General features: G+C 36.4%; 1 protein-coding gene across 3 annotated transcripts in view; it reads right to left on the reverse strand.

The window, feature by feature from the left end:
* Positions 1-1,869: 1,869 nt before the first annotated feature.
* The window catches only part of MDFIC (MyoD family inhibitor domain containing), a 53,382-nt gene continuing 36,548 nt past the window's right edge, over positions 1,870-18,703 (reverse strand). For 2 of the 3 annotated variants that reach the window (XM_075493696.1, XM_075493683.1), the window contains one exon: positions 4,642-7,809. In XM_075493696.1, the coding sequence (XP_075349811.1) occupies positions 7,562-7,809 (248 nt within the window). In that variant the 3' untranslated portion in view covers positions 4,642-7,561. Of the gene's footprint in view, positions 3,241-4,641; positions 7,810-18,703 lie in introns of those variants that run through there. The other variant, XR_012774308.1, reaches the window with a different exon arrangement.

Below are 18,703 nucleotides of genomic sequence, written 5' to 3' on the forward strand. Positions count from 1 at the left end.
TTTCAGCTTAGACTGCTGAACTGGAAGTTCTCTAGAAGTTCCTTCCAAGCATGTACTTCTGTGCTTCCACAATATTTGTGTGTGCATTTTGGAATTAACCTCTTTCAGTATTAGCCTTGTTTATACAAATGATTCTGCAAAGTAATTTCCAGCAAAAGTTGGAAGTTAGTATTACTCAGAAACACAGTATATTTTTGTCCTTTCCAAACAATGTGTGAGGTACAAGTTCAGTATGATATAGCCTTTTTTCATTTACATGTACATATACTACAAAAAATATTACAGTTCTGCTTTCAGATGCTATAAAAATTAATATCAGCTTTAAAAGGATGTGAAACATTGAAAAATATAATTTTAACACCTAAAAATACATTTTCACCAGAGGTTTTTGTAACAACACTTGTATATGCAATACATGGAAAAATTTAAAAATCATTTTGATGCATTATGAATCACCTGTAAAAAAAAAAATAAGTGAAGACATTCTCAATTTTGGTAAATATTTATAGAGCCAAACAATATGAAGTATATGTAACAATCAAATTTCTAGTGAAAATGTGTGCAAGTAGGTTTATTTTGAAAGGAAAATTCCTACTCCCAGTGTCATACCCAATTAAATTCTCCAGGTAATGACCCCATTTGCATAGAGAGCTGAACCCACAAGTGGGAATTTTAATGGGCACACCACCTGAGTACATTAATTGAGAGTGACACTACTTGAACTAGTTTTGTGCTTACCCCACTGAAAATTCTACTCATATTATTTTTAATGTCAAGCTACAAGTCAAATTTCAAGATGATGGATTTGTTCTTTTTTAAGCATTGAATTTGAATAAAAGAAAGCTTTAATTCTGTTATGCATTGCATAGCTTTAACTAATCTGTAGTTCTGATTCTCACCATTGGTTCATTTTTTCAGTGATTGGAATTTAATTTTATTCATTAATTTGTGAATAATTAGATAGAAAATAATGCCTTCAGCAGCTAAATTGCTTTTGGATTGCTGTTTAATGTACTTTTACCAGAATATGTGTTACAGTTAAGCTGGCATAATAGTTTACTAAAATGTAATTGTGTAAATATGTCTAATTATTCTTTCTGAAGAATCAAGACTGAATACAAAATTTCAGTCATGGATACCTTAATTTTCTTAAACTTAACCCCATGAAAGCTTGGTAGTTGCAAAGCAGACTACTGATGCAGAGACAGCAGTTGTCAACAGTAGTGGAATCCTTGCACTATGTTTCCCTTTAACCTCCACATGCTACTTGTGATGACCTTGAAGTTATTGTGGATTCTAAACCACTGCTGTTAGTCTACATTAAATATGCAATCAAGGTGCCTCCTCCTCACACAAAGAAACAGACAAATGGAGTTGCATTTCCTAGGGAGGAAAGCAAACCCATGTTGTTTAATACATTTCTTTTTCCAAGCTTGTTATTACTAGTCTTCAGTAACTGAAAGTAGCACAGAATCTAAAAGCTGCCATCTATATGCCACTGTAAAAGGTATTAATTTTAAAATAATGTACTGGTCTTATTCTTGTGAGTAGAACTATTTTGAAGATTGCCAGTTTGCAAGACTCTGCAGAGTCCATGTCAACAGAACTTTGAGTTCTTTATTTCAATAAGCAAGACATAATAAATATATTTGGAACTTCATATGTTCAAATATAAAACACTGTTGAGCTACAGTTACTTAGATATATTCCAAAGTTCCAAAGCTATCACTTTCAAAAGTCTATTTGACTAGGAGTTGCATATAGCAGTAAACACAGAAAAGATGAAGAAATAATTTACAACATAACATACATTTTGGTATTGTCCTAGACGTCCATAATAAAAGCCCTTTCTGTTCTCTTTGAACAACAAAGATTACAAAAACCCAAAACCACACAAACCACCTTGTGATAAAGCTAAAGAAACAAAGGTAGGCACTGTGGAAAAAGATTGTCATGTGAAACACATACAAGTTGGAGTACAGCGTATTCACAGTGTGGTCACTTTGTGCAACTTGGAGATGAGACAAATTGCAGAAGCCTACACCACTGATTGAAGAGGAATTGTATAGTGCTTGGGCACCAATTACATACCCTACTGAGATGATATAAAGAGCCTCAATTATAGCGGAATATTTTGTCAGTTAAAATAGCGTATGCATATCAGAATAAAAATTAGTAAGATACTACTGCAGGTATAAAAGGTATTATACAATCTCACCTAACATCCCATTTTTATGAGTATTGAATGGTAATGTACTAACAATTGCTATAATATACATACATAAAGGAGGCAAACAGGATTGGATGTAGTGTTTTATTAAATTAAGTTTTAAGTGAGGTGAACTGATATACTAAAAACCATACAGAGATTAAGATCACCTAATCAAACTCAACATCTGCCTGTTTTGCAGAATGGTAATTCAGAGAAATTTCTCTCTTTCCAACTATAGTAGAAATAGCCTGCCATATCAAAGACTTCTAAAGAAGAGAAAGGACATCCTTTTATGTCACTAGCACGAAATCACCGGTAAATAGCATAAGCAAGTGCTTATGAGGAGGTTGAATTTTGTACAAGCAATCAACTTCGCATTCGAGTATACTGAGCACAGTGAACAAGTGCATCGTGGAAGTGGGTGCAGGGTATTATTTTTATTTAACTTCTTTCAATATCCTGATGCTAAAATTGAGCTAAGGTCCCCCTGCTCTCTTTGGAAGCTAAAAGAGCTGGCAGAAGGTTTAGAAGGTAGAAAAAAAAGTAAGATTAATGCCTGTAGGATTGTAGAGCTACTACTGTCACCATCAACGCTACCTGAAGTCTTCCAACACATGGTGTGCACACCCACATATTGACAGAGAGAGGGACAGAAAGAAGATACCAGGGAGATATTTCTCTAATCTTTAATTTAATTTTGGGGCTAAGAGTAAGATTTCAGATATATCTGTTACCTTTCAGAAAGTTACAAGGCTGCTGGCAGAAGGAGCTTTACTGTGGAAATACATCAATACAATTGGCATTGCTCTCCAAGAGCATACATCAAATATTGCAATCATTAAGACAATTTTTTTAAAAAATGTGTGAACAGCTCAGAAAACTTTTCATTCAGAAGATTACTTTATAAAAGCAATGATTCACCAAACTCAACAGTTCTTAACACAAAGTACTATAGTTGAAATAGTCAATATTCAATCCAAAAGCTCCCAATGTTGATCATGATCCCTCTTCATAGAAGACGTTTCTTTCTAGAAATATTAAAATATTATGTATTATAGATACCAGCTAGAACACCTGTAGTAAGTCTCAAACAGTGCTATTTGTCTCTGCTTTTATTAGTTCTCTTTCATGAACAATTATTTTCTAAGAGAAGTTTGGCACACAGTCTCAATGGTAAGACTTCATGGTACACATTCAAGCACAGAATTTCTGTCAGTTTTAACATATTACCTCTGTAATACCCAGAGGAGACATATTATAATTATTTTAGATGCTCTAAGGGCCCACGTATACACAGACATGGTAGAATATTCAATAAATTCAAAATAGACATAGAAAAATTAGTGCAAAAAACTGTAGACATGCAGTTTCTGCAGTTTTAAAGTAGCATAGGTATGTTCACACTTGGCTTAAGCCAACATGAAAAAAAATCTTTGCTTAAATCACAGATGAAGCGGTCTACTCTACCTGTGTTTAAACTAACTGATTTTAAAAACATACCTTACTTTAAAATAGTGGTACTGTGTATAAGCCTTCAGTTTCACAGGCCACAAAGGCCATTAGACCTTAATATGTCTACTGCAATACTATGAATCGACTACACCCTATGTCCAGCTTGTTTTTAGTTAACTGAAGACTGTTGCAGCAGATGTATTACAATAATTTTCATTTTGATCAAATTTAATCATTACTGGAATTCCACCTCATTAATAAAATTACACTAAGGAATTAATTTTCCCTCTTAATGACAAACTTTTTTTACTGTTGGAGATTCATGCTAGCACAGCTTCCAGTGACTGAGTTGGTTTAGCTCCATATATAAAACAACCCACCTACACTGGCGCACCCTCTGTGCAAATCACCCAAAGGCCAAAGCTTTCAGTAAGTGTTACAAATGAAAAATCACAAATAAGTCACGAAATTATCATTCAGAACAGTAACAGGGCAAGACTAGAAGAAGATATTCCAAAGTTTCAAAATAAAAATCTTTATTTCAAAATAGTGTTTGAGAATAAGCACATCCAGTTGATATAAAATACAAATAGCAAGTTACCGTTTTTTCAAATGGGCCAGTTTGCAGAACTATATATTGAAACACTGTACAAGTTCACAATAACTATTACAAAATACAGTTAAGTTCTGATGTTTTAATTTTATTTAAACTATATTTTCACATTTGAATCCTTCTAATTCTGCTTGTTTTAATTACACAAGGTGCTTACAGATTGCCTATAGAGTGAAAATTACAAAACAGAATTTAATATAAATATAGAAAGGAATTCCTTAAGCTACATACTAATATTCTCTGCTACAAAGATACATTTTACAAAAGTGCTAATATCTCTACAACAAATAGTAGCAGATTACATTTAAATGTCAAACAAATCACATTTTTTTTTATTTTTTCAATTGTCCGTAATACTTTGATACTTCTAATCACTATGATTAATAAACACTATTTTCACTTCCTAGAATTTCACAAATGAAGTGGGAAAAGAAATAATATTATCTGCATATGTGTGTGCGTGTGCACACGTGTGACAGAGTTTGTACACATATGCATATATGCATGAACAGAGTTCCTGTATTAGTATTTGTATTTTAACAGTACTTAATAGTAAATGCTTAATAGTAAATACATTTCCCAATTTTTCATAATTTCCATCAATGAAGAAAACTTCTGAGTTCCCATAAGCAGAAACAAGGGTTTGTGCAGAACAAACTGTATAAATAAACTTTTACACAGAAAAAGGGCTCCCTAGATTGATTTTTTTTTTTTCTTAGTACTACACCATCCTGTGGTAAAAATAATTTTTACTAACATCCAGTATTCACTAAAAGCTTGATATGCAAATGTGCAGTTTCTCAAACACAAAACTGGAACTGCTCTGCCAGGGCACAGACATCGGGGCAGGACAGGAGACTGGAAGTCCTCTTCCCTGTCCCCAAAAGCACCATCAGACAAGAAACAGCCAAAATGCACCTCTCTGTGACCAGAAGGACACAAGGAAGGACAGCTAATGATGCTGCCTAGCCCCAGAGAGCATGTCCCCACCACCACGGTGGCAACCATAGACCTACAATGGGCGAAGCACTGTCTACACTTTTTCCAAGGTGCATCAAGTCCCAGTGCTCACTGTGATGCCCCCAATTTCCCCAGAGGCATTATGCCTTACAAAGGCAAAATGCCTCCAGGCACTGCCACTCAACCAAGGCATCTCTTCCCCCTTCCCAATGTGGTTCAGACTTTTAGGAGTCATAATTGAGCCCCATGGGCCTGATTCTGAGCTCAGGGAATTTATCAGTTTAACTACATGATTTCTTATTAGCCTGCCTATTACCATAATATCTTTGTGCTCTCTAGCTGGAGCTAAACCAATGGAATATTCTGACAATGGAAATGCACTTTGTTTATGCAACGCAGATCTGAATCTGGCCCAATATATGGAAAAAAAACCCATGGTAAGAAATCAATTCTTGTAGTAACTATCAAAAAACAGGTAAGAAACCCTCTGAGTAAATCTGCGTTGCATCAGAATACACCACAATATTGTAGATGTTAAGGCAAAACTCCTTATTGTAGATGTTAAGGCAACACCTCCCAGCTCCCTAGTATAGTTGAGGATTTGGCTATGTTACCTTCAGTGATAACTTGCAGTAGTAGGCACTACTAGCCAGTGTTCACAGGGAGAAGCTTTGGTTAGTATCAGACCATTTGTTGACTTAGCTTCACACTCCTGTGATCTTTAGCTTGTCACATTTGCATAAACTGAATTCACTACAGCGGAAAGAGACATTTATGGTCAATTCACCAACAGAAACATGCTATTGGCTATCGATGACTCTTGTAACAAGGCCTAAATTTACGAGATCCAACAATCTACAAATGGGAAATCTGGAGTGTAGGTAGGAAAGTTTAAGTATGTGAGATCAAGATGTATAGGTAGTTTACACAGAAAAGTCAATGAGCTACAGACATGGAGGGGAAAAACTAGCAGATGGTAAAGAAAATTGGTACCATTATTCCCTAAATTTGGGAATACCATAAACCTCTTTAAGCGTTGGACCAAATTCATTTCACAATTACAATGACAAAGACAGATATACCTCAGAAAACCTTAATGGTGTAATAGGGAAAGTCGCCCACTGGTTCCTAACTGTATTTTTCAAACATTTTAAATCATATTCCTTACATCTTAAAAATGTCCTTTTTTTACACAGTTATTTAAAAATAACACTTAAAATGTATCTGAGAATAAACATTTTTGCATCTGCTTTTTGCACTTAGTGACAGAATTCCTTCATCAAGTCAGTTTTAATTTGGTCTTTATACCCTGTTTAAATTCCGTCATCTTCTGTGGATCTTTCTTGCACAGTGAAGAAATAAATACTAAGTATTGTGATACTGGCTGTAACGCCACAAACACTGATAAGGCCACTAAATGTACAGGTTTAGATTCTTGAGTTAACTTCTGATAATTTCCCTTTTAGAGCCAAATTTTGAAGATTTGTTAGTCTATTAGTTAGTCTGTTAGTTTAAGGATATATTTCATGCCTACACACATTTCCAAAGTCTCTTTCTAAAAAGAAGCATTTCAAGTAATATTAGTACTGAAGTAAAATATAAGTTCTCTATTCTGTCTTGATTGATAACAACAAAATCTTGGTACTCTAGTCCATGGCAAAACCTACATTGACTTGAGTTTGCCAAATCTTCCCGTAGCATCAATACTGACAAAGGAAAATACCAGGAATCTCTCACAAACCAATGAGACATTCAAAACAAAAGGAATATTGCCAGTGTGACCACTGTAGCAAAACCAACAGTAGATTCCTGATGCTGACTTTTGAATTAAGCTTAAAATAGCAGAGCTAAGTTGCTTTCAACCCAAAGAGATTGAAATAAAGACAATTTGCTTTTCAGAATGCCTGTAAAGGCATGTTATGCATGGAGGCATTCGAGCGTTTAAACATTAAAGTAGGTAAAGGCAAATACTTAAGGCTTTGCCCTGTAGTCTCTTCTCTGACCAAAACCTGTCACTCAATTTGAATGGCAATTTTGCCCTCATACAGCCTGTGGTATCAGGCCTGTAATTCGGTTTCAATAAAGTCTTCCATTTGCAAAGCCAAAAGGAAGCTGGAACGTAGCTTGAGTTTCACATACAAAACTATACAATTTGTGTTAGAATACAGATTTGAGGATTGCTTTTAAAAAAAATATTTATATATAGGGAATTAACAGTGCAATACCAGTTGGTTGTGTGAAAATCTTACCTTGTCGTTCTTCAAATGTATTTAAAGAAAAGCTCTCCAGTTTTATAGAGAATAAAATAAAAAGGGATAAATATTTCATGATGGGAAGCAGATCCCACAGCATTCCATGCAGATCTCCAAGCAATCTGAAGATTCACAACATGCGTCCATTATGCCACAGTCCATGTCACACGGGCAGTTACAGTCATCCCCCATCTCGTCCCCACAGCAACAGCAGCAGGCCTCCGATGTGCAGATGCCACAGGATGCTTGTCCCAGAACAATGTTACAGAGGGTGAGAAATTCACAGAACAAGCAAGCCAGGATACAGTGAACACAGCAATCTTCATACGTACCAGTTCAGTAGCATGTCATGTATGAACAAACAAAACAAACAAAAAAAAAAAAAAAGGAAAGAAGAAAGAAGAAATCATTAATATATTATTCTAAATCCAGATATATCACAATACAAATAAGTAGCTGAAAGACAACAATTCAGAATAGACATAATCTAATGCCATAAAGAACATGTTTCCCATCTTCAAGGTCAGTTTTGCAGCCTAAATCATCTCCAGTTCAGCACTGGTTTTGGTGCAAGTTTCCTTTCACCACTTCACTTCATGCAAAACCCAAGTACTAAACATCCGCTTAGATCCACTTCTCCAGTCATTTATTATGTAAAATATCCGTATCTATTATCTTCAGTTGTAACTTCTTCCAGCAGGCCCACAAAGTAATTAAAAGAAAAAAAAATTTTAAATCAGCTTGTGAAGGAAACTATCTAAAATTATTTCCAACCTCTCCCGTGCATCTTGCCCTTCTGAAGCTGTTTTGTTGGTTTGCTGGTTATGAAGAAAAATAAGGGAGTTGCCACAACATTTTTGCTTTCTTATAGTTTTATGCACACCTTAAAACCAGCATAACAGCATGTTATATGTATTTCTGTACTTTCAACAATATACAAAACATTCAGCCAAAACACAGATTTTTCTATCGCCTTTCTACACAAGTCTCTTGGCAATCCTTCTAATGCACTACTTTAATCTTCAATAGAGTTCATAACTACACTTGAAGATCAATATCCATCTCTCATAAGTACTACTAAATTACGTAAGATAATTGAGGTGTCCCACAAACTGCCTGCAAAAAATACAGCACCCAAAGAGTAAATATATGGAATAACTTCAAACAACTAATACATCCCTGAGATATGACAGGAAAACACAAAGACTGGAACTAAACATGCGCCAGTGAAAAGGAGACTGCAGGAGTGAGGGACATGCTCAGTTGTTCTCCTCCCATAGTAAGCACATAATGTATAAATTTGTATGTATAAACATATTTAACTTGTAAGAGGCACTGAACAGTCACCCAGAAAGAAAATGAAAACTTAAAAATACAAGAAATGTTCAGAATAGAGAATTAGTGTTCTTTCCTAGCCTCAGATTTCATTCTTCTTTTTACTGCTTGCAAGCCTTGAACTCCTTTTGCCACAGACAGCTGAAGATCAAGAAGATGTTCAGGGGAAAAATATCCTGCACCATCTCATCCTTTCCCCGTCCCTACAGTCTATCACAGGTATCTGCTATGAGAGGCCAGTAAGAAAGACAGGATATTGAGCTATACGGGCATTTGGTCTCACCATCTATGGATGTTATGTTCTTACAGTTCACAGGCTGGAGACTGTTATCATAAGGGAAAGCTTGCAATTACTTGCAATAGTAACACAATTACCAGGCCTCCTAAACATATTTATAATGTCAAAAATGATGCAGTAACCATGGCAAGTATCTCAATTGATTCAAAGTACATCTAACATTGCAGAAACTTTGACTGCAGGATAGTGTAGAGATGACTTTACACTAGCAAGCACAAATACTTAAAGCAATGCAGCGATAGGAACTCAGACCTGCAAAATCTGTTCCAAAAAGCAAAGTAACCTGAGCTCTTAGCCCACTCTAAACATCACACTGCTGGGGATTGATTTCTCCTACTTCCTACACTACTTAGATCCAAACTTAGCTTGGGAGTATCTGTACTACAATGTGGTCACAGTCATAATATACATAATGAACACTTATGGCCAAAAGAAAAAATGGAAATATCAGGAAAAGCAAGAAGGAAAAAAAACAACCTCAGAAACTCCCTACTACTGTGCAGGAAGCAAAACTGAGAGGAAACCATAGGTAAGATTGAGCTGTTTTTAAAAGAAAGTTGTTGCTCATATTAAAAGCCTGCTTTTCCCAAAGAAATACTGTCGCTAAATAAATGACCTTCATAGAAAACCCAGAAGATATGTGAAATAAAGCTGGGGAGTATCAGTTCACTGAAGAGGACCAAAGCCAGACCGATAGCGATTAATTAGCTGGTTGTCATGGAGATGGTGTTAAATTTGTTCAGGTACAATCTCCTTTCAGATTTTCTTTTAATATGAGGGAAAAAGATAAAGAAGCCAAGAGTTCTATCCAAGAAGCCTTCATATTTGAGCAATTGAGGTTTTTACTATTTTGCATCTTTAAAACACAGCTGAAAGAAGCTAATACCGCAACAAATTTTGTTCTACAAATGTTTTTTTAAACAAAACACCACAATAAAACTTTATGTGTATCAGTATTGAAAATAAGATGCTCAAACAAATCTTTCCTGCTTCATGCAGGGATATGTAAAATTGAAGGGAGAGAAATAAACATTCACAGAAATTATAATATACATATTTATTGATGGACAAGAGACAGAGTTCATAGGTTAAACAAAAGGGACTGCACTCAGAAAGCACTTTCTGGACCCACAAGGGAACTTTTCCCTCCTAATCTAAAACAATGCTAAATCAATACTTTACAAGGAGAGGCTGTGTTGATTTACATAAAGGTATTTCAAAGGTAAAAGCTATCAAAAATGGTCCAAGACACAGAAAGAAATTTTGTCCATTAGTCCTATGATGGAAACTCTGTGGAGGGTCTCTCTTTCCATCTCTTCTTCACTGACTGAAACACTAAAAGGATTTATTTACCTACTGTTTATTTTTATTTCCTTCTCCCCAGATTGCAAAACTCATTTTCCATTTAGAAAATCTTTATATAACAGTTTTACTTAACCTACACAAACATTTAACATAAAGTAGAGATACCCTTTACTGCTCTCTTCATTCTTGCAATGACTCATTTGTACAATGAACATAAACTTTGATCCACATTTCAAGGACAGACCTGATATAATCATGCTTTCATATTCTTCATGTTATTGACTTTTAATAGCTATCCAGGTAGCAATTATTTAACACATGACAAAACATGCTGTTACCTAGCCCTACCTAACTCACTGAATTCAGAATCATGACTCTAAAGGTCTGTAATACATTCAGATAAAATGGGTGGAAGAATAATTTCTTCCATGTATGACTCCTACTTCTTAGCTTCTTATCTACAGCTGTAATTATAAGGAAAAGGAAAAGATACAGTTACAGTCGTTTCTTGTAATAATAACAAATCTACATGCTAAACAGAACTCACACATCCTTCTCTAGTACCCATATCCCTACAGCAACCTGTCAGTTCCACAGAAAAAATTTTACAGCTCAAAACCACTTCCTTTGGTTGCTGTTGCAGGCTGTCATGATCAGTGGAATCCAGCCACGAAGAAGATGCTATATAAAACTCACTCCAAAAGAGATGACCTCAGGTTTTTCATTACCATGTTGAAGACCACTAAAATATATTTCACTGCTTGCACAAGACTCCCTAATAATTCTATCCTGCTTCCAAGACCAAAGAGACTATTTTAAATTACAGATTATTTCAAATTTCAAAACTATTTTAACATGTTAAAAATAAAGACTATACTTAACTTTCACTCTTTGACCTTACCACATCAAAATCCTAATAGTTTTTGCAGATGAGTGAGTAGTGGAACACATCAATCCAACTGGAACTAAACTTAATTTATATATTTGGGAAGAATTTGGAAAAAAAGTAAATTTTATGATCTTAATGTGTGACAACATGTTTTCTGGAAACCTTGAATATATTTTAGTCTTTTCTGATAAAGAAATGATATAGCAATATTGGTTATGACACTGTATTACTATAAAGAGAGGCTAGCTTAAAATGATCTATTTCTTTACTTTCTTTGTTTTGTTTGAGAATTAGATGCTTTCTCATTCTTTTTTTCCCATTAGATATACTAATGCAATTAAGAATTAGGGGTATGTCTTTACCAAGGACCAAACTCCGTCTCCCTTGATGTTCATGATGCAGCACTGTTGATAAATAGTTAATTCCCAAGTTTCTTGGGGTTTAAGTTTTCATTGAATACCTTCACAGAGAAAGAATAAATTAGTCTATGTCTCACTATGTAAGCGCACCATTAGTGAAGATGAGCTTTTCCTTAAGACTTCCACACTACACCACACCAGTCTCAAATTTCCATTGCTTTTCAATTCTTCTATTACACTTTTCTCTAATTAATGTAGAAATGCTGCACAACAGATCGGCACCACACAAAAGTGAGGATGTGGAGTGTCAAACGCTGTACAGAGGTATACTTCATACAAAAAACCCCAAACAAAACAGTACAACTGCCTTAGTTCCTTTATCAAATGCATTTCATTTCATCAAAACACAGTATCACATTTGTTGACTATGACCCAAGCTCCCAAAAGCTATGCTGAATGGCATAAATTACAATAGGCTTGGTCTGTAGGCAGTGATAGTGTATTTTATTAGATCAACTCACAGTTGGGGAAAAAAGATGAGCTTTCAGACACAAAAGCTCATCTTCAATTATCCTTTCATTTTGCCTGGGATGAAAGTTAGACCTGAAGTTAAAAGGGTCATCCCATGCAGCATTTTTAAATACCGATGTAAGTAAAGCTGTTTCCTTAGTCCTTTGGCACATCCCCAAAAGTTACAGATTTGTTAGGGAACTTCATCAAAACTGTTAAACAATGCCAAGGCAAATAGAAACCCAACCAACTCGTCCAAGTTTTTGCTGCTTATATCGTACACGCACATCCAGCTACTTTGTGCTGATTTAACCAAAGAGTGTATACAGTACATGTAACATCTACTTTAACTGGGTTATAAATGTTACCACAGACAATATCCAGACAAGAAATAGCCTAAAATCCCCTAAAACTGTTTACACACTGTTATTCAAAGCCCAGAGGGCCCCCCTCTATACTTTATCTCAGTTGTAACAGCTATGCTCATTTAAGGAAAAGAAACAATATCAACAATAAAACAACTTCAAGTTTTGTCCATGTCTTGCAACATTTGCACATGCACACCACTTTTTACTTCTAAAATCTTTGCATGCAGATATCACCCTGATATCCAATTCCTTTTAAATACTGAAATGTATATTTCTTTAATTTCAACTTCCCTTTTATCACCTCCTCTTCATTTTTATGAAAAGGTGCAGCTCTACTTAAGAAACAGACTTTTAAGAGAACTATCGACCATCGAAACTGTACAAGGCGTGCAGAAGTTAAACTGAAAAATATACAGAGAAACGCACGCGCAGGCTGATCTGCGCTGCTTTTGTAATGTTTGACACTAACCTGTCACAAACCGACCCAATAAGCTTTCATACCAAGCAGGCAGGTCACATATGATAACAGGTTTTCATGTCTGCAATGGTAAATAAGCTCACTTACAGGATGGTGACCCTGGTCAGCTTCTTACTAACTATATTCACCGAGTTCAGACAACTCAAAACAAATCTCCAGGCACTCCGCTGTCTCACAGCGAGAATCAAAAAGGGCAAAACCGCAATCAAAGTGGCAGCTGAGGTCCTCAGCAGGGGTTTACTCCGGGCCCCCACAGAGCCCTGAACAGAAGCCCCAGCAGGTGCTACAGGCGTCCCGCCGGCCAGCGGCGTGGAGCCGGCAGCAGCAGGGATGAGCACGTGGTGTTGACGGCGGAGACGGCCCACGGCCAGAGCGGCACAGCGAGTGAAGAAAAACCATCCGGCACAAGTTTCTTAAAGGTGTGCATTACACAGAGGTGGGGCGTAAACTTACCGAGCAGTGGCACGCACGCCATCGCACCACCGTTCCTCGAACGTACAGGGCTGGCGTGCAGCCTCTGCTACCCATCCCCTTCCAGAAAACTCACTGCAGCCAGGAAAATGCTCAAGGAAAAGTAAGAAATGCAGAAAGAACAAACTGACCTGTTACATGGAGTACAGTTATCCCTAGATAACAGAGCTACATTTACTTAGATGGGGGGAAAATACAGTTGCAAATCATAATACATGTGATATTTCAGCATTTTAAAATAGAAAACGATCATCTCTATTGATCAAGAAAATTAAAATGTTGGCTGAACAGGCAAATTACACTGCAAAACACATGGAAACTTTCATCAAAGGTTGGATTCTAAACTCTCGATACAGATATAACTTCAGGGGCAAAATGATCCAGTTCAAACACAGAGCTATACTAAGAAACGTGCCAATTTACAATATCCAAGGCTTCCTTAGAATATGAAGCTTTCATTGTCATTGCTCGTCACTGCAAACACTGATACGAGTTAGGTGCTAGCTAGAACATGACCTTATAAAATGGATACTGCAGGAAGACCTTTTTTCGTTACAGGCCCTGTTTTCCACTCACTCCTGTTACACAACATGTAAATCACCTCCCAAGACTTCTATGCAAACAAAAATATAAACCATCCTTAAAACACACCACTCTTCAAAATGCCTTCTTAAAAATCACAGGTTTGACCATATGATAATGTTATTTCCCATTGCCTGATTGACAACTGCATTCTGATACAACCTTGTCTAACAAAAAAACCTCTGTTCAGAACTTCGTGCTCAGACACAAATACACTTTGAATCAATTCCTAAAAGATAACAATGGAAATTTTGGCCAAAGTAGAGACATTTGCAGGATACTAAGTAGCTGCCTAAATGCTACTTAATGCTATGGGATGGATTTCAGAAGTGTATGTATGTTTAAAAAAAAAAAGAGAGAGAGAGAGGGAGATGGCCAGCAGGTATTTCTGCAATGTTAGGCTATTCACGGTATAATGCACACTCAAACCGAATTTCAGTAAATAATACCAATCCAATGACGGAACAGTATATAAAAGAAAACTTACTGTTGCTCTTCTGGCACTCGAGGAAAAAGACCCAATAATTACAAAAATCCTATTCAAAATCATATGCCCAAAAGGAAAGTAAAGTTGACTGAAAACTATTTTTCAGTTTATACAAAGTTACATAAACCAAAGTAAGATGCTCCTACTTCAAAAAGAGGTCTGCTACCCTGCTAAGAGAACTACTCACTACTTTCCATGTGTATGCACCTAGTGGTTCCTAAGACGGTGGCTTAACACAAAGGCTATTTGGTGGACTTGCTTTGTCTTCAGTTAAGCCATCAATATCACTTGGGTTACTCTAATAAATCATTGTAGTCAGCAGCGTGAGTTAAATAGTGCCCACCAACCCCATGCTTGGATTCAACATCTAGAACAGATGAAGTTGCATTATATCAAAAAGAAGGGGAAAAAAAGTCTCATTCAAATGCACCCTGAAATGTTGAATTTTAAACATCGGATTTTAAGAAAACCCACACATTGAGTGAGATTGTTCACTGCATCCCTAAGCTCAGTAGCACAAGATACACAGTCCAGAAGGTTGAGGAAGGTTGCTTCAGGCCTTGCTCCTGGAAAAGCACAAGTGGTAACTTAAATCTGGCAGCAAGCCTGCGTTGCCTGTCCTTCCCCAGAGCCTCACCCCCATGCTGCAGGCTTTCTTTATCTACTTCACTGCTGCATCTAGCCTCCTAAGACCTATCTTGAAAAAAATCCTTGGAAAGAAGATGCCTTCTAGTGCCTCTCTGGTTTAGAGAGCCTGGGAAGGAATAAAGTGAAGATCTCACCATACATACAGGAGGCAGGCTCATGATTCGCTCACCATAGTTTAACAAGCTACCATTTGCAGATGAATACAGCCATTGTGTATGCTCTCAGCCTTTTGAATATGTGAAGTACCACCCTAACTGCAAATTACCACGTTACTGGAGTTATGGGAACTACCCTGACAAATGTAGTAACCTGTGAGGTCACAGCAACTTGACCAGAAGCGAGAGCTCCATTTCAAAACTGAATTAAAACCTGTATTCCCTCTATCATTAACTTTTTATAAAAGATCGCTTGATTAAAAAAAAAACACATAACATCAAGCTTCATAAGGTTTTGGTAGGAAAACTTGGTTTGGTTTTTACAAAATAATTAGTGCCTACTTCATTTTGCCCCCTCTGCCCCCTTAATTAAATTCTTCTTCCATCCCTCCCACTGCCCAGTTTCTTCTTCCCTTTCCTCCTCCAACTCTACATATGTCATTATTACTTACCTTCCACTACTCTGATACACATATGTATATATTCATTTACCTGCTTTTCTTCACTTCCTAACATCTATGTTTACTGTTCAGCTGCCTCATTGCTGTCTCCTTTAGACCTCCTCCCCTCTTTAAGTTGCTCTGGACAGGTACCACTGCTTCCAAACACAGCACATAAGACTGCCTTCTTTTTACCCATTTACAATGGCTTTTTCAGGTTTCCAAGGTGTCTCTCTGCACTACACCTAACAGGTGCAAGAGAGTGATAATTCGCTTTGCCAGTGGTCTACCGACCAGAGTTTTGGAAGAACTGTGGCACCTCTGACATAAAAAAATCAAAATATTATTAAAATTTCTTTGAACAAAAAACCCTTTTATACCCAATATGCACTGAAACCTATCCCGTCCCTTTGAAAAATCTTTAGAACTGAAACAGTGTTTAAAAACTGCTTTTTAAGAGAGACACTCCTACTATTTCATAATTCTTTTCGTTTTTTGTAGTGTAAGTAATGGAGCTGAGTAAGATTTCTTCAGGGACAATATGGATTAATAATAGATGCAGAGGAAAAGCAGAGCTGGTGAGTGCACTCACACCCTCCTAAGCCTCACTGGATGTGAAAGTGTTTCTAAACAGCATATTCGGGAATGCTGACACGACTCCATACACTACAGGCTCATTTAAAAAGGCAGATTTTAAAGCTTTTATACTACCGCTACCAAAATGTCTGTTACATTTTAAGCACTTCCAACGCAACTTCAATTCCGAAAGCTCACATGATGTGATCTACAGAGCAAGTGGAGTTTGCAGCTGGAAAAATTAATAAAAGAGTTGCTAACTGTGGTGGGGGGATTTTGGTGGGGTGGGGACTGGGGGGCTTTACAGCTTGCATTAGGGCTGTCTAGTACTTTGGAGACCAAGAGGAGCAGTACTGACCTTCTTCATGGAAGATGTGATATCCTGGGTAAATAACACTAGACTCCATTTAGCCTTCTGGTATATATATTGAAGTCTGCAGTATATGACGCAGCATGCTGCATTTGCTAACCTTTTAAATAAGCAGAAGCCCAAATACGCTCCTGCGCAGGATGGGTGGCAAGCCTGGATGTTTCTTGATTCTACCCTGCTTCAAGCACTACCAGCTTTTCTGTTCTGTCAATAGATAAGACGTTCTAGAGCAAAATAACTACCAGACCTGGACTTATTTTGCATTACAAATAGGTGTAGTGCTCCAGAAATTTTCTCATCTTGTCTTTTAAGAAGAAACAAGAAGAATGCAGCTTTTGGGAGGGAATACGAAAAAGTGAAAAATATTTTCTCTTTTCTATAGTCTAAACTAAGCTTGATGACAAGAATTTTCACTTTTCTTCTGAGGACATACTCTATTTCTTTTCTCTGGCCACTTTGTTTCACTTAACCAGTTATTCTCCGGACTGGCAATAGAGCAGAGCACTCAAGGTGGAACACAAGGCAGATGAAGTAAAAATACGTGGCATGTATTTTCAGGTTTGTTTTGTTTTTTTTTTTAAAGCTACTGATTAGATTATAAAATCCAAGGTCATACATAAGGAATAGAAAAACTAAAGTGAATTGGAGTATCTGAAAGCATTCAAGTTTACCTGTATTTCTTTCTACTAAAATTATCTGAACATTATAGTAAATTGAAGTAGCTGAGTTAATTCGGGTGATTGATTATACAATACTCACAGTACAAAAATTAATATAATTTGTCTCTTTCTGTGTAAGATTACATAAGAAACTGCACACAAGTTATATTGTTATACTGTATAGACGTGCACAAACACAAACGCACACCTCCAAGTAAACTCAAACCCAGCAGCTCTTCAGCAGTAACCAATGGCTTATGAGGTTAACATGGTACAAGTTAAAGCAAAGCCAAGTAGTCATGCAACGTTGCAAATAATTTCCAATAGCTTCCTATCTATTCCGTCTTCCTGTAAAACTTTTCAATAGTTTCTACAGAAATGTCGTTGGATCAGAAGAGACAACTGTTCACAAAAATACCTTTTTGCCCACAAAAGTATGATTCATAATACAAAGAATTTGTAGAAGTTAGGTTCAAATCAATTTGTGTATACCATTTTGAAAGAGTGTCTTTCCTCAGTCACAGGACTTATTAGTGTACTCTTCTGGTTTTGTACAGTTAGATGTATTCATCAAGTATATATATCACTGGTTTAAATGCAATTAAACTTATTTGAACAAATAAGCTGGCTAATTATACCAAGTTTTTTAAGTGTAGCCTTCCAGAAGTAGTCATAAGGGATCAACATTTCTTAAATTCATGAACACAATTCTTTTTAAGTTATGGATAAATAATTTTTCCTTCAATAGTGATCTCTTCTTTGTGTTATTTTAGCTATTTCAACTGACCATGGCAAGAGTCTTTGATTATGCATCTTATCAAAAACTGATAGATGATAGAACAAATTACATATATATATTGATACTTCCTGCAAGGTAACAGCTTGATAAGAATATTACTTACAGCCTATAGTTCCCCCATGCAGCCCTACAGGGTAAATTACTGAAAAGCTGAAGAAACTGTCAGAAGGCTTATATATGTGTGCATGCAGATGTGTAGACACAAATACCCTAGATATACTTTAATCATTGCACGATAAAACTCGTGCTTCACTCAGATTGGTTAACAGAAAACTTAAAGCAGCAGATATTAGCAGTGTAGGTCAAGCTATTCAAAGCATATATCCAAGTTCCCACATTCAAAATGAGAACGTTACAAGGTTAGATGTATATCATTTAATATATTTAATTTTAGCTATTAGGTGACTCAAGAAACTACATGTGACACTAAGGATTACCCTGTATTTCTGTACTTTGAAAATATGTAAGACAATGTGACAACACAA

The sequence above is a fragment of the Mycteria americana genome, chromosome 1 (genome assembly GCF_035582795.1).
Source record: "Mycteria americana isolate JAX WOST 10 ecotype Jacksonville Zoo and Gardens chromosome 1, USCA_MyAme_1.0, whole genome shotgun sequence".
NCBI lineage: Eukaryota > Metazoa > Chordata > Aves > Ciconiiformes > Ciconiidae > Mycteria > Mycteria americana.